Raw genomic sequence first — 25,591 nt, 5'->3', positions numbered from 1 at the left:
CCTCCCTCCTTCCTTCCCTCCTTCCTTCCTTTCCCTCCCCCTTTCCCTCCTTCCTTCATACCTTCCTTCCCTCCCTCCTTCCTTCCCTCCTTCCTTTCCTCCTTCCCTCCTTCCTTCCTTCCCTCCTTCCCTCCCTCCTTCCTTCCTTCCTTCCTTCCCTCCCTCCCTCCTCCCTCCCTCCCTCCTTCCTTCCCTCCTTCCTTCCTTCCCTCCTTCCTTTCCTCCTTCCCTCCTTCCTTCCCTCCCTCCTTCCTTCCTTCCTTCCTTCCCTCCCTCCTTCCTTCCCTCCCCCCTTCCCTCCTTCCTTCATACCTTCCTTCCCTCCCTCCTTTCCTCCTTCCTTCCTTCCCTCCTTCCTTCCTTCCCTCCCTCCCTCCTCCCTCCCTCCTTCCTTCCCTCCTTCCCTCCCACCCTCCTTCCTTCACTCCCTCCCTCCCTCCCTCCCTGCTTCCTTCCTTCCTCCCTCCCTCCCTCCTTCCTTCCCTCCTTCCTTCCTTCCCTCCTTCCTTTCCTTCTTCCCTCCTTCCTTCCTTCCTTCCCTCCCTCCTTCCTTCCCTCCTTCCTTCATACCTTCCTTCCCTCCTTCCCTCCCTCCTTCCCTCCTTCCTTCCTTCCTTCCTTCCCTCCTTCCCTCCCTCCTTCCTTCCTTCCTTCCCTCCTTCCTTCATTCCTTCCTTCCTTCCCTCCTTCCCTCCCTCCTTCCTTCCTTCCTTCCTTCCTTCCTTCCCTCCTTCCTTCATTCCTTCCTTCCCTCCCTCCTTCCTTCCTTCCCTCCCTCCTTCCTTCCTTCCTTCCCTCCTTCCTTCCCTCCCTCCTTCCTTCCTTCCCCCCTCCCTCCTTCCTTCCTTCCTTCCTCCCTCCTTCCTTCCTTCCGTACCTCCCTCCTTCCTTCCCTCCTTCCTTCCTTTCCCTCCCCCTTTCCCTCCTTCCTTCATACCTTCCTTCCCTCCCTCCTTCCTTCCCTCCTTCCTTTCCTCCTTCCCTCCTTCCTTCCTTCCCTCCTTCCCTCCCTCCTTCCTTCCTTCCTTCCTTCCTTCCTTCCCTCCCTCCCTCCTCCCTCCCTCCCTCCTTCCTTCCCTCCTTCCTTCCTTCCCTCCTTCCTTTCCTCCTTCCCTCCTTCCTTCCTTCCTTCCCTCCCTCCTTCCTTCCTTCCTTCCCTCCCTCCTTCCTTCCCTCCCCCCTTCCCTCCTTCCTTCATACCTTCCTTCCCTCCCTCCTTTCTTCCTTCCTTCCTTCCCTCCTTCCTTCCTTCCCTCCCTCCCTCCTCCCTCCCTCCTTCCTTCCCTCCTTCCCTCCCACCCTCCTTCCTTCACTCCCTCCCTCCCTCCCTCCCTCCCTCCCTGCTTCCTTCCTTCCTTCCTTCCTCCCTCCCTCCTTCCTTCCTTCCTTCCTTCCTTCCTTCCTTCCTTCCTTCCTTCGTGGCCGGCCAGAGCAGGGCCTAAGGTAGGGTAACCCCCACACCCCGGGTGCCTTTGGGGCGCGGACATGCGCAGTTCCAAGAGGAGCCAAGGGGAGGGAGGGGGGAGGGAGGGCAGGGCGGCGAAGAAGGAGGAGGCCCAGAGAGTGTCAGATCTGCTCTGGGAAAGCAGGATTATTCTGGACGCTTTGGGACTTCTTTCTCCAGGGAAGAGGAGGAAGAGGAAGAGGAAGAAGAGGAAGGGCGCTTTTGGAGTCTGGGAATTTGTTTGGGGAGTCAGGTTCTGCTGTTGGAAAACACAGATCTGGTCTCTTGTGGGTATTTCCGGGCTATAGGGCCATGTTCTAGAGGCATTTTCTCCTGACGTTTCACCTGCATCTATGGCAAGCATCCTCAGAGGTAGGGAGGTCTGTTGGAAGTAGGAAAATGGGTTTATATATCTGTGGAATAAAGACCAGGGTGGGACAAAGGACTCTTGTCTGCTGGAGCTAGGTGGGAATGTTTCAGCTGACCACCTTCATTAGCATTTGAAGGCCTGGCTGAGCCTGGGAAAATCCCCTGTTGAGAGGTGATTATATGTCCTTGTTTGTTTACTCTCTGTTTTGCTGTTTTAATTTTAGAGTTTTTTTTAATACTGGTAGCCAGATTTTGTTCATTTTCATGGTCTCTTCCTTTCTGTTGACATTGTCCACATGCTTCTTGTGGATTTCAATGGCTTCTCTGTGTAGCCTGACATGGTGGTTGTTGGTGTGGTCCAGCACTTCTGTGTTTTCAAATAAAATGCTGGGTCCAGGCTGGTTCCTCAGGTGCTCTGCTATGGCTGACTTCTCTGGTTGAAGGGGTCTGCCGTGCCTTTCATGTTCCTTGATGCGTGTCTGGGCAATGCTGCTGCATTTGGTGGTCCCTCTGGAGACTTCTTGTCCACAGCTGCATGGTATACAATGGTAGACTCCTGCAGAGGTGAGGGGATCCCTCTTGTCCTTTGCTGAACGTATTGGTTGGATTTTCTTGGTGGGCCTGGAGATAGTTTGTATGCTGTGTTTCCTCCTCAGCTTCCCTCTGCGGTCAGTGGTTCCCTTGATGTCTGGCAGGAACACTTTCCCTCTGGGTGGATCTTCATCTTGACTCTCGTGGCTTCTTCTCGGTGGTCTTGCAGCTCTTCTGATGCCTGAGGTGGAGTCTCCTTTGGCCTGGAGAGCCCAGTTGAGGGGGTTCAGTCCATCTTGGAGGAGGAGGTGGGCTACGCAGATTCTTTTTGCACAGTCTGCCAAGGCTTGAATGGGGCTTCTTTTTTGACTTGGGTGATGGTTGGAGTTTTTGTGTAGATATCTATCTCTGTGTGTGGGTTTTCTGTAGACGGTGTGACCCACAGCTTTGAGGCTTCTTTCTCAAAGGAAGAGGAAGAAGAAGAAGTGCGCTTTTGGAGTCTTGGATTTTGTGCGGGGAGTCAGGTTCTGCTGTTGGAAAACACAGATCTGGTCCTTGGCATTGTTCTTAGGGAAAGACGTTTTGGCATCTCAGCGTTTTGAAGTTTTGGCGTTATGGAAGTTATGGAAGTGTGCGTTGGCAGGCTGCAGGGAAGCAGGGTCTGGCCTAACAGGTGTTCTTCTCCAAGGAGGGAGAAAGGATATGGTAACATGTGGATGCATGTGGATGAATGCGTGTACATGTGTGTGAATGTTGAGTGGAAATGTAATTCTCCTTTGTTTGTTTGTTAATCAATATAATTGTAAATCCAATGTAGTTGCATAGAATCTGTATGTTTGTATGTCTCAATGGTTTTCTGTAATCTGATCTACTTTCTCACACTGGAAATTGCAAGGAAAAGAACCTATGCTTCAAAGTCATTGAAAAGTCATTCATGACACTCAGCGAGGGCCGGGCAAAAGACCTTGGGGGGCCGTATTCAGCCCTCGGGCCTTAGTTGGAGGACCTCTGCTTTCAAGCACGGCGCCTTTTTATTGCCGTTCCCAGTGAGAGAGAAAGGGGGCATTTGGTGGCAGAACAACATGGAGACATACACACTCTACGTGGCTACGTTGGATTTACAACCACAGGGCTAACAAACCAACCAAAGGGAATTACATTTCCACATAACATGTACACGCATCCCTCCTCATGCACCCAAATATGTCCATATCTGTTCCTCCCTCCTTGGAGAAGAGCGCCTGTTCGGCCAGACCTGCTTCCCTGCAGCCTCACAACGCACACTTCCAAAACTTCCACATCACCAAAACTGCTTTCCCTGAGAACAAGGCCAAAGTCCACATCCCTGTTTTCCACACAGCAGAACCTGACTCCCTGCACAAGATCCAAGACGCCAAAAGTTTCTTCAGGAGAGAATGCCTCCAGAACATGGCCATATAGCCCAGAAAAACCTACAAGTGAGCCCGAGCGCAGCGGGGAGCCCCGCCTTCACATTGGTGTGAACCGCAGCGGAAAGTTCCGCAGTTCCTGGATCAAGTTTTTGGGACCAACAGATGAAATGTGCCCCAGCAGCCAGCTCTAAACCAGGAATGCCTGCAGTTTCTCTTTGCCTTCCCTAATAAAGGTACTTGAAACTTGCAACTTTTTATCTCTCCGCTTGGTACTTTTTATCTTTTCCTGGCTCAACTTGTAGCAACACTAAAATAAACCTTTTTCCGGGCTCTAGAGAGCCGTGAGCCTGCGGGAGGTGCCTCCGGGCACTCCCGGGACCCCGAATCTGCGTCCGTTCAAACCGCGGATACGGAAACTGCCATTTCAGACCCCCTTATCCGCGAAAATACATAAAATGGCGGATCGCCGCCGTTCCAATTTTATATTTTTCTGCAACTAATCCTAAGACTAACTGCTATCTCCTTTTTCTCGTTTTGGGCTCCTACACCCGGGAATAAATTGGTTTTGTTTGAGTATTTTATCTTGCGGGGAAACAGCTGATTGTCAATTTGGCCGGGCTCTTCGCTTCTCCTCAGCAGTGCTCGCTCCCATCTGGATCTAGCAACCAGGGACCCACTGCGGCCGCCCATAGGGGCCCCAGGGAGGCGGCCAGGCATGGACCCCGGCTTCTGACCCGGGAGATGTAGTTTCCCAAAGGATGTTGCCCCATCAATCGCAACCCGGAAATCCTCTTCGGACTCTTTTGCCCTCTCTTATTGACTTTCTGCCCCATGCCCCGGACTGTTTTCCTGCTGCCTCTTTGGGCACAAACTTCAGACCAGGCTTGCCTTGAAGGGCAGGCAGCCTCAGTCTCCGCGCGCCTCCATCAAGAAGACCATGAATTCCTCCACCTAATAAAATAAATCAATTTTTTTTTTTAATAAACTTTGCTGGGGATGGGTATGGGATTTTGTTCATGATATGAAATGTATGAAATGTATATAATGTAACACCACATGGAATGTACTCTGACTCCCCTTCCCGCCTTTCTCTTTGACCCTTGCCCCAAAAAGGATGTGACCTGGGGATTACTGTAGTAGAGAGGAACTCCTTTGTCCTCCCGAAACCGTTCATGTTTACATTTGCATGGGCCGCGCTGTTGATTTCTTCCCGACCCTGACTTTCAGAGCAGACAGTGAGGAGAGGGGGAGTCAACAGAAACTCAGGAAGAAAAGATTGATTAGATCATTTCAGGTATTGTTGATCCCCCTTTGAGGTCCAATATCGCCGAAAGCCTTCTTTTTCATACTTCCTCCCAAATCCCATCACAGATCAGGAAGCTCATTGTTCCCCTATCGGGCCCCCCCGCCAGGTGAAGACAAAGCCTCACCCATCAGCTGGCGGATGCCCTTAAGGCTGTCATTTCCCCGGCCATTATCAGACTTCGTCCCGCCTCCTAGCTGCCGATTGGTCCATCTTCGGAGGTGCTAGGAAGGCGCTGATTGGCCTCCTAGAGGCAGCGGAACCCACTGATTGGACAGGAGGCGAGGCGCGCTGCCAAGCCTCCTCCCAGCTGTTCCACGGCCAGCCAATCAGAGCGAAGCCGGCCGGCAGAGGGCGGGTGGGATTTTTGAAAATGTTTCCCTTTGTCTGAACCCTATAAAATGCTTGGAAAATTCTGTAAAATCATGCTTGTATGTGAATCATCACTACAATCGCATCCTTTTCAGCTGAATCGCAGAATAAACGCCTCGGTCACTGAACCTCTTCCGCCTCCGGTGAGATTGATTTTTAAATATTCTCGTCTTCTTTGGATTAGCTCCGCTGGGCTCACCGAGGTTCGAGGACCCTTTTGGGCGGTCCTAAGGGATCTCTCTCGCTGAGAGACCCCCCACAAAAGAGCTCGATATCACAAGTGTGGGTGGAAGTGTGGGCCTGCTTTTGAGATAGGATTGTTGTTGTTGTTGTTGTTGTTGTTGTGTGCTTTCCGATCTTTTCAGACTTAGGTTGACCCTGAGCGAGGGCTTGGTAAATGACCTTGGAGGGCTGCATCCGCCCCCCGTGCTTTAGTTTGAGGACCCCTTCTTCTCAGCCTCTCCCGTCGTTTTCCTTTGAAGTTCATCAAAAACTGTTCTCTTCTCTAAATCCCCCTTCCCAGGACTTTCCCCCTTTCAGGCTGTGTTGCATATGCTTATTTGGGCATTGTTGAGGTGGCTTCTATGGGAAGATCGCTCAGAGCAGATGCCCTTTCTTCCCAGGTTGGGATTTAGTGCGTTGGTCACTGCAAAGACATTCCTCGGAAGGACCCTGGATGGAACGCCTATGTTTCTCGAGCTCTCCTTCCGCTGCTGGAAACCTTCCCTTGGACAGAGGACGAGGAAGGAAAGGGGGAAGAGGGCAGGGACGTGGTCAGGAAGAAGGCCTTGTGGGTGGAGCTGTGCTTGTCTGTGCATGCCATCCTGGGGCTGAGCCAAGGGGTGAGTGGCCCAAAGGGGACTTCCTCCAGCAGAGACTCATCATGTGAATGTCTCCACCAAGCCTCAATGTGGTTTTGGATTAGGTGGTGGAGAGGCAGGGTCTTGGTCAGCTGCAGGATTCCTTTGGGAAAAGACAGAAAATGTGGTGGCAGCAGGCATCTAATTTGGTGTATTGTCCAAGGCTTTCATGGCTGGAATAACGGTGGTTGTAGGCTTTTTGGGTTGTATGGCCATGTTCTAGAAGCACTCTCTCTGGACGTTTTGCCTGCATGTCTAACAGGCATCCTCAGAGGTAGTGAGGTTTGTTGGAAACTGGAAAATTGGGTTTATATATCTGTGGAAGGTCCAGGGTGGGAGAAAGAACTCTTGTCTGTTGGAGCCAGGTGGGAATGTTTCAATTGGCCACCTTTACTTATCAAACCTCACAATCTCTGAGGAAGCCTGCCACAGATGCAGGCGAAATGTCAGGTGAAAATGCTTCTAGAACATGGCCAACTACCTGAAAAACCTAGAACACCCCATCTAATTAGGGATGGTCAGAAAGCAGACCTGGGACTCCTGAGGGGAAGGGAGGCAGCACAGCCATCTTGGTGTCCCTTCTGAGCATTGAGCCCATTCCTGGTCATTCAGGGACACGCGTGATCCAGCGAACGGTGCCCTTGAGTCTTGCCAAGGACCGCTTCTTTCTCCCGGCCAGCCCGCCTTCCATTCCTTTTAATAATAATAATAATAATAATAATAATAATAATAATCTTTATTTATACCCCGCCACCATCTCCCCATCTCCTCCTTACATGGGGCCAAGCCCTGACAACATATTACAGCAATAAAATCAAAGCATAAACAACAACATCAACGTCAAAATTACATTGATCTTTCTCTTCTTTCTTCACCAGGGAAGGGAGGACTCTTTGGAGCGACCTCTTGGATGCAGTAAGGAAACCAATAACACAGGGAGAAGAAATCCTCTCGAGGCGATGATCTTGCTGAATTCTTGACTTCACTTACAGATAACAAAGGAATAAAGAAGAGTCAAGTCTCTGTACTGGAATTCAACACCCGTATCACTCTTGACATGGAGGAGAAAGCGTCTAAGTGCCTGGAGTGTGGAAAGAGCTTCACTCGGAGGCATAGTCTGCAGCAACATGTAAATACTCACACTGGGGAGAAACCCTATTCCTGCCTGGAGTGTGGACAGAGCTTTGCTCATAATTCAAATCTATGTAGGCATCAAAGGACTCACACTGGGGAGAAACCCTATAAATGCCTGGAATGTGGACAGACTTTCACTCATAATTCGAGTCTACATAGACATCAAAGTACTCACACTGGGGAGAAACCCTATTCCTGCCTGGAGTGTGGACAGAGCTTTGCTCGTCGTTCACATCTACATAGACATCAAAGGACTCACACAGGGGAGAAACCCTATTCATGCCTGGAGTGTGGACGGGGCTTTGGTTGTCGTTCAGATCTACATTCACATGAAAGGACTCACACTGGGCAGAAACCCTATAAATGCCTGGAATGTGGACAGACTTTCACTCGTAATTCAGGTCTACATAGACATCAAAGGACTCACACTGGAGAGAAACCCTATTCCTGCTTGGAGTGTGGACAGACTTTCACACATCATTCGAGTCTACATAAACATCAAAGGACCCACACTGGAAAGAAATCCTATAATTGCCTGGAGTGTGGAGAGAGCTTTGCTCAGATTTCAGGTCTACGTTCACATGAAATGACACACACTGGGGAGAAACCCCATAAATGCCTGGAATGTGGACAGAGCTTCTCTTGGATGTCAAATCTACGTACACATCAAAGGATTCACACTGGGGAGAAACCTTATAAATGCCAGGAATGTGGAAAAAGCTTTGCTCAAAATTCAACTCTACATTCACATCAAAGGATTCACACTGGGGAGAAACCCTATAAATGCCAGGAATGCAGAAAAAGCTTTGCTCATTGTTCAGGTCTACATAAACATCAGAAAACTCACACTGGGGAGAAACCCTATAAATGCCTTAAATGTGGACATAGCTTTGCTGATAGTTCACTTCTACGTAAGCATCAAAGGATTCACACTGGGGAGAAACCTTATAAATGCCTGGAATGTGGTCAGAGCTTCACTGAGAGTTCAACTCTACGTACACATCAAAAGATTCACACTGGGGAGAAACCCTATACATGCCTGGAATGTGGTCAGAGCTTCACTAAGAGTTCAAATCTATGTGCACACGAAAGGACACACACTGGGGAGAAACCCTATACATGCCTGGAATGTGGACAAAGCTTCACTCAGAGTTCAAATCTACGTTCACATGAAAGGACACACACTGGGGAGAAACCTTATAAATGCCTGGAGTGTGGACAGAGCTTCACTCATAATTCACATCTACGTTCACATCAAACAACTCACACTGGAGAAAAACCCTATACATGCACGGAGTGTGGAAAGACCTTTGCTTATAGTTCAGGTCTACGTTACCATCTAAGGACTCACACTGGGGAGAAACCCTTTACATGCCTTGAGTGTGGAAAGACGTTTGCTTATAGTTCAGGTCTATGTTACCATCAAACGATTCACACTGGGGAGAAACCCTATAAATGCCTGGAGTGTGGAAAGACCTTTGCTTATAGTTCAGGTCTACGTTCCCATCTAAGGACTCACGTGGGGGAGAAACCCTATACATGACTTGAGTGTTCACTGAGAGTAGCATAAAGTCATAGAATCATAGAATAATAGAGTTGGAAGAGATGACATGGGACATCCAATCCTTCGATGATTTTATAAGCTTCGTGTTCTTTTATGGATTTGACCAATTTTAAAAAATATTAATGATGTTCAATTCAGTTTTAATATTTGTATATTTTAAGTTGTATTGTGACGCTGTTAATTTGTGAGCCGCTTTGAGTGTCCGAATGGAGAGAAAAAGCGGGAGATAAATAAATATCATAATGAGAACCCCCGGCCATGCAGGAAAAGCACAATCCAAGTACCGTTCATTCATAAAAGACTTCGCTCAGCTCACATTACCCCTCACTGAATTACTGAAAACGAAGGGGAAGGGGGAGACGGCCAAAACACGGTCCCCGGGGGCTAAGCTGGTGTGGTCTGAGGAATGCCAGGAGGCCTTCGAAAACTTAAAGTGCAGGTTCACAGAAGAACCGCTTTTGATTCACCCAGATACGGCCAAGCAATTTGTCCTCCATTGCGACGCCTCCGATTGGGCATACGGGGCGGCACTTATGCAGAGAGATTCTGAAGGAACCTTGAGGCCTTGTGGGTTCCTATCAAAAAAATTTACGGAGACAGAACGCAATTGGCCAATCTGGGAAAAGGAAGCGCTAGCAATAATGAAAGCGCTGGAATGTTGGAGGCACCTATTGGAAGGGAGCGGGATCCCATTCGAAGTGTGGACCGACCATAGAAATCTACAGTACCTAACTTCCCCCCGCAAATTGTCAGCCAAACAGATTAGGTGGGCCCAGTACTTCTCCCGTTTCCAATTTGAATTAAAATTTCACAAAGGTAAAGAAAACGTGGTCGCAGACACGCTCTCTAGGATGCCACGACAGGAGGGGGGAGAAGGGAAGGCACCCGAAAGCAGCCTCATATCAGTGCAGCGAGGGGGAATGGCAGTTGTGACCAGAACACAAGCAGGAGACAACAAAGAGTTAATTGGAGTAGAAGAAGGAGGGGGAAATAGGTGGGAGGAAGAACTCGAACAAGCATACCAGAAAGATGAATGGCTCAAGGGGAATAAAGAAAAGGTGGAATGGAAGAGCGGGTTGGGGTTCGTGAACAAAAAACTGTACATTCCTGAAGGGTTACGTGAGGAAATGATGAGGAGGTGTCATGACAACAAAAGTGCGGGCCATTTTGGAGTCACTAAAACCACAAAACTAATAGCACGGCAATGTTGGTGGCCAGGGATGAGAGGTGCCACCAAGTTATATGTTTCCAAATGTGACATATGCGCTAGGAACAAAACCCCTACACAGAAGCCTAGAGGTTTGTTTCAAAAAGTGGCTGACCCCACGAGACCGTGGAGCTCGATTGCTTTCGATTTTGTTGGAGAACTCCCTCCCAGCAAAGGCCAGCGTTATATTTGGACGGTCCTTGATCTGCTCTCCAAGCAGGCACATTTTATTACACTCCCTAAACTCCCATCAGCCGAGAAACTAGCGGAGTTGTTTGTTAAACATATCTATCGTTTACATGGATGCCCAGACCAAGTTATCAGTGACAGAGGGTGTACAGAAGTGTTTATAATAATATGCTTATAACTGTATTTATGTTTGAATTGGTTGCCCTAAGGCTGGAGCGGCCTAGCTGTGAGAAATGTGTTACCATGGAAACGAGGCAGAAGAGGAGGTGGGAGGAGCTTAGAGAGAAAAGGTTTTAAAAAAGTGACAGTTAGAGTCAGTCGGGGGGGAGACTCTGAGAGAGCAGGAGAGTCAGTTTTAGACTCTGAGGAGTGAAGAAGTGAAGAGTCAGGTTTTAGTGTTCGTGAATAGTAGAGATTTCTTCAGCTAGGAAGCTGAAGGGGAAAACCTTGTTAGTTGCTTTAGTTAGAAAGAACTAACAGAGGCTTGTTAGGATCACTAGTCGGGGAAAGACTGGAGATCTGTGATTTGATCAAGTATAAATCAAACAGAGAGACTATTCATTGCAGGGAACACTGGTTAATAAAGCACTTCACCACAGCAAGAGTTCATAAGTTGTAACATCGAAAGTCTGAATTGTATCGCAACCAAGTTACATGTAACCATCAAGTATTTGCCAAGCTTAACATCTTCATACTGCAACCATACGCTTCGTTTAAAAATAAACTTGTTCTCTTTGGTTTTTAAAACTGCCTCATCTCCATTAATTCTATGTTCGGTGCACCCACTCTACCAAAATTACCTCACAACACAAACAGAGCCTTTAATACCAGAGCCTTTTACAAATCAGTGGCTCCTCTCTCCTAAACCTAGGCGCTTCCTCACTAGTTGGTAGCGTCTCTCTACAATTGGGTGGCAGCTTCATTACCAGTGGCGGAGGTTCTTTACAGAGGGGTTCAATTTACTGCAAAGTTCTGGAAAGAATTCATGCAGCTACTGGGGGCAGAGAGAACATTAAGCTCAGCATTCCATCCCATGACGAACGGGGGGTTAGAACGCACCCAGCAGACTTTAGGGGCATTCCTTAGGTCATATACAAATCAACGTCAGTCGGACTGGGCGGATCTCATCCCCTACGCAGAGCTGGCGTACAACGCAGCCCCGCACGCCTCAACCGGAGAGTCCCCTTTCAAAATCGTTTACGGCCAGGAAGTGGCCCCCCTTCCCAGGTTACCGGAGTGGGAGGAAGAAGGGCAGAGGCGGGGGGAGGATTGGGCAGACAGAATGAGAGCGAGCTGGGAAGAAGTAGTCACATCACTGCGGGAAGCCCAAAGGAAACACAAACTGTTCGCCGACCGAAAAAGGAGGGAAGGAGACAAATTAGAGAAAGGCGAATTGGTATGGTGGTCTGCAAAGAACATTAAGTTAGACGCGCCATCAAAGAAACTTACCCCACGTTATTTGGGTCCGTTCCGAATCTTGGACAAGATAAATGAAGTTACGTACAGGCTAAAACTCCCCAAGGATTGGGGAAAAGTCCACCCGGTTTTCCACTGTGGGTTACTAAAGAAATATCAAGGCCCTCTTGACCCAGAAAGCCTATAGACATGTTCCCTGTTTCCGTTACAGGAGGAAGGAGAGGAGGAGGAGGACGTCATGTCAGGATCCAGTTTCCAGAGCCCAGAATTGAGCACCGGAAACTGAACTCCTAACATTTTGCCCTGATAAGAACCCTGCAGCTGGTGGCCTTGAAGAAAGCAGTGGTGTGGTGGCGGGAAGCTTTGCGCGGGGTTTTGGATCTGGCGGGAATTCACCGTTTGAACAAGGGGGGGGGGAGGGTATATAAGGGGATGCCTGCTGCGTCCAGGCCATTCCGGCTTTTTCGTGCCTTAGTGTCTGACAGTAAAGTTCTTTATTTGATTACGATGGAAGTCTCGTGTCATTATTGAGCCCAGCTGTTGTGAGCTGACATCCCTGAGAGATGGCACGTGGAAAGAGTGTCCCCCTGGAATTGAGCCCCCCCCCCTGGAATTCTCATGGTGGTCCGCAAAAGGCCTTAACTGTTATGTTTATTCATATCATGATCTGATCACTATGCTCAATATATCTCATATGTATGGAGGTATTGGGGTAACAAAACAAAAGGTTTGCTAGGGTAGACCCTCTTTCACCCAGACTCAGCCCCCCCCCAAATCAAACTCAGCCCCCCCCCCCGAATCGAAATCCTGGCTACGGGCCTGGCTGTTGCGTTGAAGCCTTGGCCTATGGAAGTCCTTCTGGAGATGCTAGCGGGGTAGAAATAAAGTTTAATAATAATAATAATAATAATAATAATAATAATAATAATTTTCAATACATATAATAATATATACAGATAGGTTTCGTATAATCTTTCTGTATTAATAATCCTTGTGTCGTTTCCTCTGTAGCTGCTCGATGTGGTTCATCACAAACATTGTTATTAATAGATTTTATTTCCTTACTTTTATCAACTTATTCATTTCAGTGGTAATTACTGCAGTTCAATCAATAAATTGAGCAAATAAACACGTCATGACAGTACTTAGACTTGAATGCACCCGCACTACTACACTTCTGTCGTGATTATCTGAGGGGAGGAGAATGGAACAAGCTGAGGATCAGTCCTGATAAGACAGAGGTCCTCCAGGTCAGTCGCTCGTCTGATCAGGGCATTGGGTGGCAAACTGTGCTGGACGGGGTTGCACTCCCCCTGAAGTCACAGGTCCGCAGTTTGGGAGTCCTCCTGGACTCAGCGCTGACGCTTGATGCTCAGGTGTCAGCAGTGGCCGGGAGAACCTTCGCACAATTAAAACTCGTGCGCCAACAGCGACCATACCTCATGAAGTCTGACTTGCCCATGCCTTAGTTACCTCTAGACTGGACTATTGTAATGCTCTCTACGTGGGGCTACCCTTGAAGTTGTCCCAGAAATTACCACTTGTCCAATGGTCAGCAGTCAGATTAATAACTAGGGCCTCGTACAGGGAGCGGTCAACCCCCCTCTTTAAAGAGCTCAATTGGCTTCCGTTTATCTTCCGGTCCCAATTCTAGGCTCAGGTTCTTACCTAAAAAGCCCGAAAGCCTCAGGTGAGGCCCTTCTCTCGCCCTTGCCAGTCTCTCAGACTTGCCTTGTGGGTACACAGAGGAGAGAGCCTTCTCCTCTGTGGCCCCTCGACTCTGGAACTCTTTGCCCGGAGAGCTTAGGAAAGTCCCTACTCAGCTACAGGCACGCCAGTTTATAGAGAAGCTTTCAAGGGAATTCCTCAAGACCTTGGAAGGCTTGGTGGGGGGGGGGGGACACAATGCCCCATGACACAAACCATGTTCAGCCTTTACACGAGAGCTTCACCCAGTAGCTTGACACAAGAGGCCTTCCTTCAACCTTCACTAAGAGACTAAGAAGGCCTACCTCACACTGAGGCCTTCTCGCAGACTGAGGTCTTTCTCCCACTGAGGCAAAACCAACACTGAGGCCTACTCAGCTCCAGGCACACCAGATATAGAGAAGCTTTCAAGGGAATTCCTCAAGACCTTGGAAGGCTGGGGGGGGAGGGGAACAATGCCCCATGACACAAACAATGTTCAGCCTTTACACTAGAGCTTCGCCCAGTAGCTTGACACAAGAGGCCTTCAACCTTCCCCAAGAGACTAAGGCCTACCTCACACTGAGGCCTTCTCACAGACTGAGATTTTTCTCCCACTGAGGCCAATCAACACTGAGGCCTACTCAGCTCCAGGCACACCAGCTTATAGAGAAGCTTTCAAGGGAATTCCTCAAGACCTTGGAAGGCTTGGGGAACAATGCCCCATGACACAAACCATGTTCAGCCTTTACAGGAGAGCTTCACCCAGTCGCTTGACACAAGAGGCCTTCCTTCAACCTTCCCTAAGAGACTAAGAAGGCCTACCTCACACTGAGGCCTTCTCACAGACTGAGATCTTTCTCCCACTGAGGCCAATCAACACTGAGGCCTACTCAGCTACAGGCACACCAGCTGATAGAGAAGCTTTCAAGGGAATTCCTCAAGATCCTTCTCACAGACTGAGATCTTTCTCCCACTGAGGCAAACCAACACTGAGGCCTACTCAGCTACAGGCACACCAGCTGATAGAGAAGCTTTCAAGGGAATTCCTCAAGATCCTTCTCACAGACTGAGTTCTTTCTCCCACTGAGGCAAACCAACACTGAGGCCGACTCAGCTACAGGCACACCAGCTCATAGAGAAGCTTTCAAGGGAATTCCTCAAGATCCTTCTCACAGACTGAGATCTTTCTCCCACTGAGGCCAATCAACACTCCCGGGAGGCTGGCTGACTGACTGACGCTGGAAGGGGAAGCAGCCTTGAATCTGTGAGAAGGATCTTGAGGAATTCCCTTGAAAGCTTCTCTATAAGCTGGTGTGCCTATAGCTGAATAGGCTTCAGTGTTGATTGGCCTCAGTGGGAGAAAGATCTCAGTCTGTGAGAAGGCCTCAGTGTGAGGTAGGGCTTCTTAGTCTCTTAGGGAAGGTTGAAGGAAGGCCTCTTGTGTCAAGCTACTGGGTGAAGCTCTAGTGTAAAGGCTGAACATGGTTTGTGTCATGGGGCATTGTTCCCCCCCCCCCCCCAAAGCCTTCCAAGGTCTTGAGGAATTCCCTTGAAAGCTTCTCTATGAGCTCGTGTGCCTGGAGCTGAGTAGGCCTCAGTGTTGGTTTGCCTCAGTGGGAGAAAGATCTCAGAGCAGGAGGAGAGCCCGCCCAAAGCAGCGGCTGCAGCGCCCCCTGCCGGCCGGCCGGCGGCCTCTCTCTCTCTCTGCGCCCTCCCTCCCTCCCTCCCTCCAGTCCGCGCAGAGAGAGAGAGAGAGGCCGGCAGGGGGCGCTGCTTTGGGCGGGCTCTCCTCCTCCTCCCCCTCCCCCTTCCAACGTCACTCAGCCAGCCAGGCAGCCTCCCGGTGGGAGGGCGGCCAATCGGGAGCCAGGCTGCGCCGCAGAGGCCCCGCCCACCGAGAGAGAGAGAGGGAGGGAAGAGGGACGTCCCTCAGGCCACGCCCCCTTCGCCGCGGGCGGGCGCCATTTTGGGAGGAGGAGGAGAGAGAGAGAGAGAGAGACTGAGGCTGAGGTGAGCGAAGAGGTTGGGGGGGATTTAAAGGGGTGGAGTGTATCCCTCCCTCATGGAAGGAAGGAAGGAAGAAAGAGAGAGGCCCTCCCTCCCTCCCTCCTGCCTGCCTGCCTGAGGAGGAGGAGGAGGCGCCCCGGCCTAGCAAGGAAGGCAGGCAGGCTGCAGGTTTGGCCTACAACTCCCAGAAACCCTCACAGCTGGAAAACTCACTGGGATTTCGGGGAGTTGTAGGCCAAAAGCATCTGGGGAGAGACCCACAGGGTGAGAAGCACTGATCTAAATGGTCCTTGAGGGCCTCCTAAGGTCACTACGTAGATCTAGACCAGTGGTTCTCACCCTGTGGGTCTCTCCCCGGGGGTTTGGGCCTACAACTCCCAGAAATCCTAACACTTGGTAAACTCACTGGGAAGGCTGGGAGTTGTAGGCCAAAAACACCTGGGGAGAGACCCACAGGGTGAGAAGCACTGATCTAAATGGTCCTTGAGGGCCTCCTAAGGTCACTATGTAGATCTAGACCAGTGGTTCTCACCCTGTGGGTCCCTCCCCAGGGGTTTGGGCCTACAACTCCCAGACACCCTCACAGCTGGAAAACTCACTGGGATTTCTGGGAGTTGTAGGCCAAAAACATCTGGGGACCCCAGGTTGAGAACCACTGATCTAAATGGTCCTTGAGGGCCTCCTAAAGTCACCACGTAGATCTAGACCAGTGGTTCTCTCCCCAGGGGTTTGGGCGTACAACTCCCAGAAACCCTCACAGCTGGAAAACTGACTGGGATTTCTGGGAGTTGTAGGCCAAAATCATCTGGGGAGAGACCCACAGGGTGAGAAACACTGATCTAAATGGTCCTTGAGGGCCTCCTAAGGTCACTACGTAGATCTAGACCAGTGGGTCTCATCCCGTGGGTCTCTCCCCAGGGGTTTGGGCCTACAACTCCCAGAAACCCTAACAGCTGGTAAACTCACTGGGAAGGCTGGTAAACCCACAGCCTCCCTGCCTGCCTCCCCCCAAGGGCCGGCGGGGTCCACTCTGTCGCTCTGCCACGCGAGGGAGGGAGGGTCAGTCTCCTCAGGGGTTCCATCGTGAAGACATGAATCATAGAATCCTAGAATGCAAGAGTTGGGAGAGACCTCCTGGGCCATCATCCAGTCCAACCCCATTCTGCCAAGAAGCAGGAATATTGCATTCAAAGCACCCCTGACAGATGGCCAGCCAGCCTCTGCTTAAAAGCTTCCAAAGAAGGAGCCTCCACCACACTCCCGCCGTGGCAGAGAGTTCCACTGCTGAACGGCTCTCACAGCCAGGAAGTTCTTCCTCATGTTCAGATGGAATCTCCTCTCTTGTAGTTTGAAGCCATTGCTCCTTTGCATCCTACTCTCCAAGGAAGCAGAAAACAAGCTTGCTCCCTCCTCCTCCCTGTGCCTTCCTCTCACATATTTATACATGGCTATCATCGTGTCTCCTCTCAGCCTTCTCTTCTTCAGGCTAAACATGCCCAGCAGCTCTTTAAGCCGCTCCTCATAGGGCTTGTTCTCCAGACCCTTGGAGAAAGCTGTGTTCCCCAAGGAAGGAAGGAAGGAAGGCTGGCTTTCCTGGCTGGAATCCCTCAGACTGGGTGGCGGGGAGTGTCCCCCTCAGAACCTGAGGCTCGGAAGGAAGGCACCTGGGGAAGGCCCCTTCAGCCCATCCCCAAGCCCAGGGCAGGCAGGCCGGTGGGCTCATCCTCCTCCGAGGTGGGGAGGGAGGGAGGGAGGGAGGCCTCCTGGGAGGGAGGGACAGGGCCACGAATCCCTTCCCAGTCACTTCCCAGCAGGGCTTCTTCCTCTGGCCATTCCCAATGAGAAGGAAAGAAAGAAAGAAAGGGGGCATCAGGTCACAGGAAAACATTACTTGTTATTATTTATCCGGTCAGGAGAAAACCAAATAGTTGTGCTGCATATCTTGACAAACAGACAAACGAAACACAAAGTTTGCAAGATTGGTATTCTATTAAATGTCCTTTGACCAGTCTCTGGCCCCTTGGAGTGCTGCCTCTGGTGTCGCCACAAGGAGGTCCTCCCTGGTGCATCATGTGGCAGAAGGGCTCAGGGTGCATTGCAGCAGGTGTTCAGTGGTTTCCTCTTCTCCACACTCGCATGTCGTGGATTATTCCACTTTGTGGCCCCATTTCTGAAGGTTGGCTCTGCATCTCATTGGGCCGGAGCGCAGTCTGTTCAGCGCCTTCCAAGTTGCCCCATCTTCTGTGTGCCCAGAGGGGAGTCTCTCATTGGGTATCAGCCATTGGTTGAGATTCTGGGTGTGAGCCTGCCACTTTTGGACTCTCGCTTGCTGAGGTGTTCCTGCAAGTGTCTCAGTACATCTTACAAAACTATATCTTGGGACATAAACATTGAGACATACAGATTCTAGGCAACTACATTGTATTTACAACTACATGGCTAAGGAATAAAGGGGAATTACATGTTCACTCACCATTCACACACATGTACATGCCTCCGTCCTCATGCTCCCAAATATTATCCTATCCTTTTCTCCCTCCTTGGAGAAGAACACCTGTTCGGGCAGACCCTGCTTCCCTGCAGCCTCACAACACACACTTCCCAAACTTCTTTCCCTGAGAACAATGCCAAGCTTTGGCTATTGCCCCCCTCAACACTTTGACCTAGGAGAACCCCCCCCCCCCCCCCACTATCTTACACTGTTTCTCAATGAGTTCCCCATGCAAACAACCAACTCCTTTTATCTCCCCCTGAGTTTTTAAACCATTTCATTGCACATGCGGCCCGCTCACTGTCATTGTGTTGTGTATTGCTTTCTTATGCTGTGTGTATATTGCTTGTTGTATTTATATGCCTTGTACTTTATTGCGATGTTGTCTGTTTTATTTTATTGTAATTTTTTGTTTGGGCTTGGCCTCATGTGAGTCGCCCCGAGTCCCTGTTGGGAGAGATGGTGGCGGGGTACAAATACAGTTTATTATTATTGTTGTTGTTATTAAGGACCAGATCCCTGTTTTCCACACAGCAGAACCCGACTCCCTGCACAAAATCCCAGACCCCAAAAGCGCCCTCCTTCTTCCTCTTCCCTTGAGAAAGGAGCCCCAAAGGGACCAGGCTGCTCCCGTGCACATCTGCCACTCTCCATAGGGACACGACCTCTCTCCTTCCCACGGAGCAGAGCATGGCGGGTGGAACAGACTCCTCAGGTCTGCCACACTTTGAGCATTATTAGACTGAGTCTTTTGTAGGAATATCCAGCTGATGTCGCCCCAAAGTTGTAAATGAATGATAGGCATCTTCCATCCTGGCTCCATCTCCATTTCCTGGCCAAATGTTGACTCTTCTTGATTGGTGTTGACAAACACCGGGCTTGTGGTGACTTCCTTCTTAACATGAGGAATGTTGCAAACATTTCCTTAACTTGAAAGAACTATTCTCCTAGTTCTTATCACAGTTTACTTTTCAGTTCTCATTAGCAATTTTTAATTACAGTTCCAGCAAGCAGGTAGTTAGTCATTGCAGACCTTAATATGTTACTGGTGCTTCCCAAATTAATAGCCCCATCCAGACATCCTTCCATTCATTCCCATGCATATATTAAATTCACATTGATCAAATCTGCTCATTGAATTTCTTATTTCAAAATGGGGTTGATCTATCTATTCCTGTGGAATGATATCCAGGGTGGGAGGGAGAAAGAACTCTTGTCTGTTGGAGGCAAGTGGGAATGTTGCCATTGGCCCCCTTGATAAGTATTGAATGGCCTTTTAGCTTCACAGCCTGGCTGCTTCCTGCCTGGGGGGATCCTTTGTTGGAAGGTGTTAGCTGGCCCTGATTGTTTCATGTCTGGAGTTCCCCTGTTTTCAGAGTGTTGTTCTTTATTTACTATCGTTTATTTTTATTTACCGTGTCAGAAGCGAACCAAGGGTACGGTTGTAATGTATTTAAATACACAAAGTTTTTAAAACTTGGCAAAAACACTTTCTGTCCTGATTTTACAGGTTTTTTTTACTACTAGGAGCCAGATTGTGTTTATTTGCATGGTTTCTTCCTTCCTGTTGAAATTGTCCACATGGCCAATAATGTGATGCTGCTGCTAAAAAAGCCAATGGGATTTTGGCATGCAAAAACAGGAGTGTGATTGTGGACAACCTGAGTGGTTGTGACTGCGGTCAAGGCCATTCTGAGGAAAGTGGCCCTGCCCCTGCTTTCACTTCCATCCACTTGATTCACTTCTAATCCCATTAATTACGCCTCAATCTGTGTTGAGTTTCAGTTTGTGTCTATAACTCTGGAAATTAATAATTACGCTTTCCTCCCTCATTGGGGAGGGAAGAGTCCTCACGCCTCAATCACTGGCCGATCCTTACAAGTTGGTCCTTTCGTTGATTCCTTGACAGCAGGGGTCCTCACACTTTGTAAACAGAGGGCCAGGTCACAGTCCCTTAAACTGTTGGTGGGCCGGATTATAATTCAAAAAGAAACATGAATTCCTCTGCACACTGCACATATCTTATTTGTAGTGCGTATATAGATACAGATATATAAAGTTATTAGTATTTCAATGGGAAGTGTGGGCCTGCTTTTGGGTGATGAAATAGGATTGTTGTTGTTGTTGTTGTTGTTGTTGTGTGATTTCAGACTTAGGTTGACCCTGAGCGAGGGCCGGGTAAATAACCTTGGAGGGCCGCATCCGGCCCCCGGGCCTTAGTTTGAGGACCCTTCTTCACAGTCTCTCCTGTCGCTTTCCTTTGAAGTTCATCAAAAACTCTTCTCTTGTCTAAATCCCACTTCCCAGGACTTTCCCCCTTTCAGGCTGTGTTGCATATGCTTATTTGGGCATTGTTGAGGTGGCTTCTATGGAAGGATCCCTCAGAGCAGATGCCCTTTCTTCCCAGGTTGGGATTTAGTGCGTTGGTCACTGCAAAGACATTCCTAGGACATTCTTGAGCTCTCCTTCCGCTGCTGAAAACCTTCCTCTAGACCCGCGTTTCTCAACCTGGGGGTCGGGACTCCTGAGTGGGTCGCGAAGGGGTGGCAGAGATCACCAGAAAACACAGTATTTTCTCATTGGTCATGGGGGTTCTGTGTGGGAGGTTTGGCCCAATGCTATCGTTGGTGGAGTTCAGAATGCTTTTTGATTCTAGGGTAACTACAGCGAGGACAACTCCCAAATGTGTATTTCCCCCAAACTCCACCAGGGGTCACATTTGGGCACATTGAGTATCCGGGCCAAGTTTGGTCCATCAGGTCCATCCTTGTTAGAGTCCACAGTGCTCTCTGGAGGGAGGTGAACTACAACTCCCAAACTCAAGGCCAATGCCCACCAAACCCTCCAGTATTTTCTGGTGGTCATGGGAGTTTGGTTCAATGCCATTGCTGGTGGAGTTCAGAATGCTCTTTGATTGCAGGTGAACTATAAATCCCAGCAACTACAACTCCCAAATGATAAAATCAACCACTCCCCCCATATTCAATCAATCACAATAACAACAACAACGGGCAGACCACATATACCTATACCAAGGGGGTGAGAAGGGCGGGGTAGAAGTGCCGAAATAAATAAATAAATAAATAAATATACAGGATAAAACAATTAAAAGACTGTAATGAGATAAAATAGGAGCATGACATTTATGGGGAACTCATAAAAGGAGCTTTTCCACATTTCTCTTCATCCCAATAAAATCAATATGATGTTCCAGAATTAGGATTTCCCCATTTTTCCTTCTCTCGTTCCTTTTTGTCTTCCTCCATTCCTCTCTTCTTCTGAATGCATTCCCTTCTTTTCAAAGAACCATTGATTCCCACGGCTGGTCTCTGGATATGTGTGTGAGGCCCCAGTGTCGGCCTTTCTTGGTATTCCCATTCTCAACGTGACCCATGAAGGGGAAGGGGGAAATCTTGGAGGTAGAGAAGGTCTCTGGCTTCCATCCTTGATCTTTCTCTTCTTTCTTCTCCAGGGAAGGGAGGACTCTTTGGAGCGACCTCTTGGATGCAGAAAGGAAACCAAGAATACAGGGAGAAGACATCCTCTCGAGGCGATGATCTTCCTGAATTCTTGACTTCACTTACAGATAACAAAGGAATAAAGAAGAGTCAAGTCTCTGTATTGGAATTAAACACCCGTATCATTCTTGACATGGAGGAGAAACCCTATAACTGCCTGGAGTGTGGAAAGAGCTTCACTCGGAGGGATAGTCTGCAGCAACATGTAAAGACTCACACTGGGGAGAAACCCTATTCCTGCCTGCAGTGTGGACAGAGCTTCACTCAGTGTTCAAATCTACATTCACATGAAAGGACTCACACTGGGCAGAAACCCTATACATGCCTGGAGTGTGGAAAGAGCTTCACTCGGAGGGATAGTCTGCAGCAACATGTAAAGACTCACACTGGGGAGAAACCCTATTCCTGCCTGGAGTGTGGACAGAGCTTTGCTGATAATGTAAGTCTACGTATGCATCAAAGGATTCACACTGGGGAGAAACCCTATAAATGCCTGGAATGTGGACAGAGCTTTGCTAGGATATCAGGTCTACGTTCACATGAAAGGACTCACACTGGGGAGAAACCCTATTCCTGCCTGGAGTGTGGACAGAGCTTTGCTCGTTGTTCACATCTACGTAGACATGTAAAGACTCACACTGGGGAGAAACCCTATAAATGCCTGGAATGTGGTCAGAGCTTCACTCAGAGTTCAAATCTACGTTCACATGAAAGGACTCACACTGGGGAGAAACCCTATAAATGCCTGGAATGTGGACAGAGCTTCACTCAGAGTTCAACTCTACGTTCACATGAAAGGACTCACACTGGGGAGAAACCTTATAAATGTCTGGAATGTGGTCAGAGCTTCACTCAGAGTTCAAATCTATGTATACATCAAAAGATTCACACTGGGGAGAAACCCTATAAATGCCAGGAATGTGGACAAAGCTTTGCTAATATGTCAGGTCTACTTTTACATGAAAGGACACACACTGGGGAGAAGCCCTATACATGCCTGGAATGTGGACAGAGGTACACTCATAATTCAAGTCTACGTAAACATGAAAGGACCCACACTGGGGAGAAACCTTATAAATGCCTGGAATGTGGTCAAAGCTTCACTCAGAGTTCAACTCTACGTTCCCATCTAAGGACTCACACTGGGGAGAAACCCTATTCCTGCCTGGAGTGTGGACAGAGCTTCACTCAGATTTCAAGTCTACGTACACATAAGAGGACTCACACTGGGGAGAAACCTTATAAATGCCTGGAATGTGGACAGAGCTTCACTAAGAGTTCAACTCTACATTCACATGAAAGGACTCACACTGGGGAGAAACCTGTTACCTTTAATGATCTCTTAGCACCTAATTAACTGTATTGTTCCTACAATACTTAAGAACCTGCTGTACCTCAATAGAGTGCTCGCTACTAATGAAAGAACTCTACATGTAAAAATCCTGCAAGAGTATGTAAGTCACAACTTTAATACTAAGACTATTATTTATGTTATACATCAGTTTGGGGTGTTCCTTTACATGCCTATTGTTAGTATGGTATAATGTAATATACTAGCTAGTTCTTCTTTTATTTTGAATTTTACTAGAAAAAGATAAGAAGGCAGAGCCAAGTAAACAGGGAGATTAGCTGAGGAAGTATCGAAACTGGCCTGTACCCGGGAAACCAGTTGTACTCAGCCGGCACTACAGGTTACTTGGCTGTCCCTGACATCTAGAAACAACAACAATAATAAAGGACTGAAACTACAACCCTGTGGCAAAGGACTTACCCAAGAGTAAATCCACGTCAACTTCACTTGTATGAAGAATTTATATGTGCATTAATTTGTTTGTTGACTCCATGAAGACTTAAGAACAAATTCAAGACGGCAATAAGACTGTTTTTGAACTTCATTTGTATTACAGAACCAATACTACTACTACTGTACTGTTAGAGTAAGGGTTACCTATATGTACAGCTTTATGTTAAGTATGCATTATTAACCTAATTTGAAGCCTTAGTTATTCTTGAGAATCTTAGCAAGTTTGGAATAAAATTATGTGAGTTATACCACTTACTATGTTATGAGTATACTTATGTAAAACGTGGATAAATTGAATACCTATATGAGAAGTATTACACTACTCTATACCATACACCCTTTTTCCTGTCTAGGGGAACTATACATCCCAGAAACTCCCACATGCCAAGGTGTATTTTCCCCAAACCTCTCCAGAATGGGTTAGGTGCCATTGAGGTGGTGTGGGGAAGGAGGAAGAGCGGTCACTCTTTACCCAGGGAGAAGCGCAGCAGAGTACTTGTGACACTGGAGAAGGTTAGGTGTGGTAGTCTCCTTGACAGACCCCCTGGACTTAAAATTCTGCTCTTGAACACCAGATCCGTTAATGGTAAGACCTCTGTCATTAAAGACTTGATCCTGGATGAGGTGGCGGATCTGGCATGCATCACCGAGACATGGTTGGATGAGCTGGGGGGGGGGGGGTAAGGTTACCCCCCCCCCTGGACAATTTAACTAACCTTCCTGGTTAGTTAAATTGTCCAGGGGGGGGGGGGGGGGTAACCTTACCCAGCTGTGGCCACCAGGTTTCATTGTGCACCAGCAGGCTAGATCTGGGGGACAGGGAGGTGGGGTAGCAGTGGTCTTCTGGCAGTCCATCACCCTGATCATATGCACCGTTCCACAATCATCAAGATTCGAGTGTGTCTACTTGAAAGTTGAAACCCGAGACAGCCTGGGGTTCCTGCTGGTGTACCGCCCACCCCACCCCATGACCCGGCAGTTTCCCTGTCTGAGCTAGCAGACGTAGTCTCAAATTTGGCCTTAGCCTCTCAACAACTTATAGTTTTGGGAGACTAACATTCATGCCGAGACCAAATTGTCAGGTGCAGCTCAGGATTTCATGGTTGCCATGAGGACCATGGGGCTGACTCAAGTAATATCTGGCCCCATGCATCAAGCGAGACACACTTTGGACCTTGTTTTCCTTGTGGACGGTGGGACAGTCAGCGTGGAAAAGCAAAACATTCTTCCTTTGTCATGGTCTGACCATCATCTGATCAGCTTAAGATTGACCGTACCCTCAAACCTCCGCAGGGGTGGTGGACCCATTAAGATGGTCCGCACCAGAAGGCTGATGGATCCAGAATTATTCCTGAGGTCTCTTGGGGATCTTCCTGTCTTGGAGACTGGCGATCCTGTAGACGCCCTTGTTGATCGCCATAATAGCGAGATGTCTAGGGCGATTGACATGATCGCTCCCGAACGTCCCCTCTCGTTGTGCAGAACCACACCGACTCCCTGGTTCACCGAGGAGCTGGCTGTGATGAAGCACTGGAAGAGGGGTCTAGAGGGCATCTGGAGGAAATCTCAGGGTGTGTCTGACCAAGCACAGGCTAAAGCCGCTATTAGAGCTTATTCCGCGGCTTTGCGAGTAGCCAGGAAAACATTCTCAACTGCTCGCATAGCGTCTGCAGCAAATAGACCGTCGGAATTGCTCCGGGTTGTTGGGGAGCTCCTTTGACTTCCTGAGGTTGAGGAGCTTCCTGACGACTCGGCAACTCGGTGCAGCGATTTTGCGTGCCATTTTGAAGGCAAAGTTGCTCAGATACGTCTTGGGCTGGACTCCAGTTTAAATGCAATGCCAGATGAGGTAACCGAGGAACCTGTCTGTTCAATCTTTTGGGATTCTTTCCACCTTGTTCATCCTGATGACGTGGAGGAGATTCTTGGGGCTGTGATGGCGACCACTTGCGCTCTGGATCCTTGCCCTTCCTGGTTAGTTAAATTGTCCAGAGAGGGGTTGTTGGAATGGTTTGCTGGGCCAGGGGAAATTTCCATCTTATCTTAAGCAGGCGGTGGTAAAACCTCTGCTGAAGAAGTCCTCCCTTGACCCGACTATATGTGACAACTACAGACCAATTTCCAACCTCCCTTTTCTGGGCAAGGTTCTGGAGCGGGTGGTTGCCTTGCAGGGATTGCTCTATGACACCGATTTTCTAGATCATTCGCAGTCTGGCTTTCGGTCTGGGCACATTACCAAGACGGCTTTGGTCGCCTTGGTGGATGACCTCCACAGGGAACTGGATAGGGGGAGTGTGACCCT

The 25,591-nt window shown here is 48.9% G+C and overlaps 1 protein-coding gene across 2 annotated transcripts in view; it reads left to right on the top strand.

The window, feature by feature from the left end:
* The window catches only part of LOC137096882 (zinc finger protein 160-like), a 118,141-nt gene extending 94,604 nt beyond the window's left edge, over positions 1 to 23,537 (top strand). Inside the window, exons 1-2 of one of the 2 annotated variants that reach the window (XM_067467162.1) lie at positions 15,414 to 15,479; positions 21,440 to 23,537. In XM_067467162.1, coding sequence (XP_067323263.1) covers positions 21,472 to 22,842 — 1,371 coding nt within the window. In that variant the 5' untranslated portion in view covers positions 15,414 to 15,479; positions 21,440 to 21,471 and the 3' untranslated portion in view covers positions 22,843 to 23,537. Of the gene's footprint in view, positions 1 to 7,148; positions 15,480 to 21,439 lie in introns of those variants that run through there. The other variant, XM_067467161.1, reaches the window with a different exon arrangement.
* The last annotated feature ends 2,054 nt before the right edge of the window (positions 23,538 to 25,591 follow it).

The sequence above is a fragment of the Anolis sagrei genome, chromosome 4, assembly GCF_037176765.1.
Source record: "Anolis sagrei isolate rAnoSag1 chromosome 4, rAnoSag1.mat, whole genome shotgun sequence".
In the NCBI taxonomy this organism is placed as follows: domain Eukaryota; kingdom Metazoa; phylum Chordata; class Lepidosauria; order Squamata; family Dactyloidae; genus Anolis; species Anolis sagrei.
The sequence above is the reverse complement of the archived record's forward strand: the minus strand, read 5'-3'. Positions and strand labels throughout refer to the sequence as shown.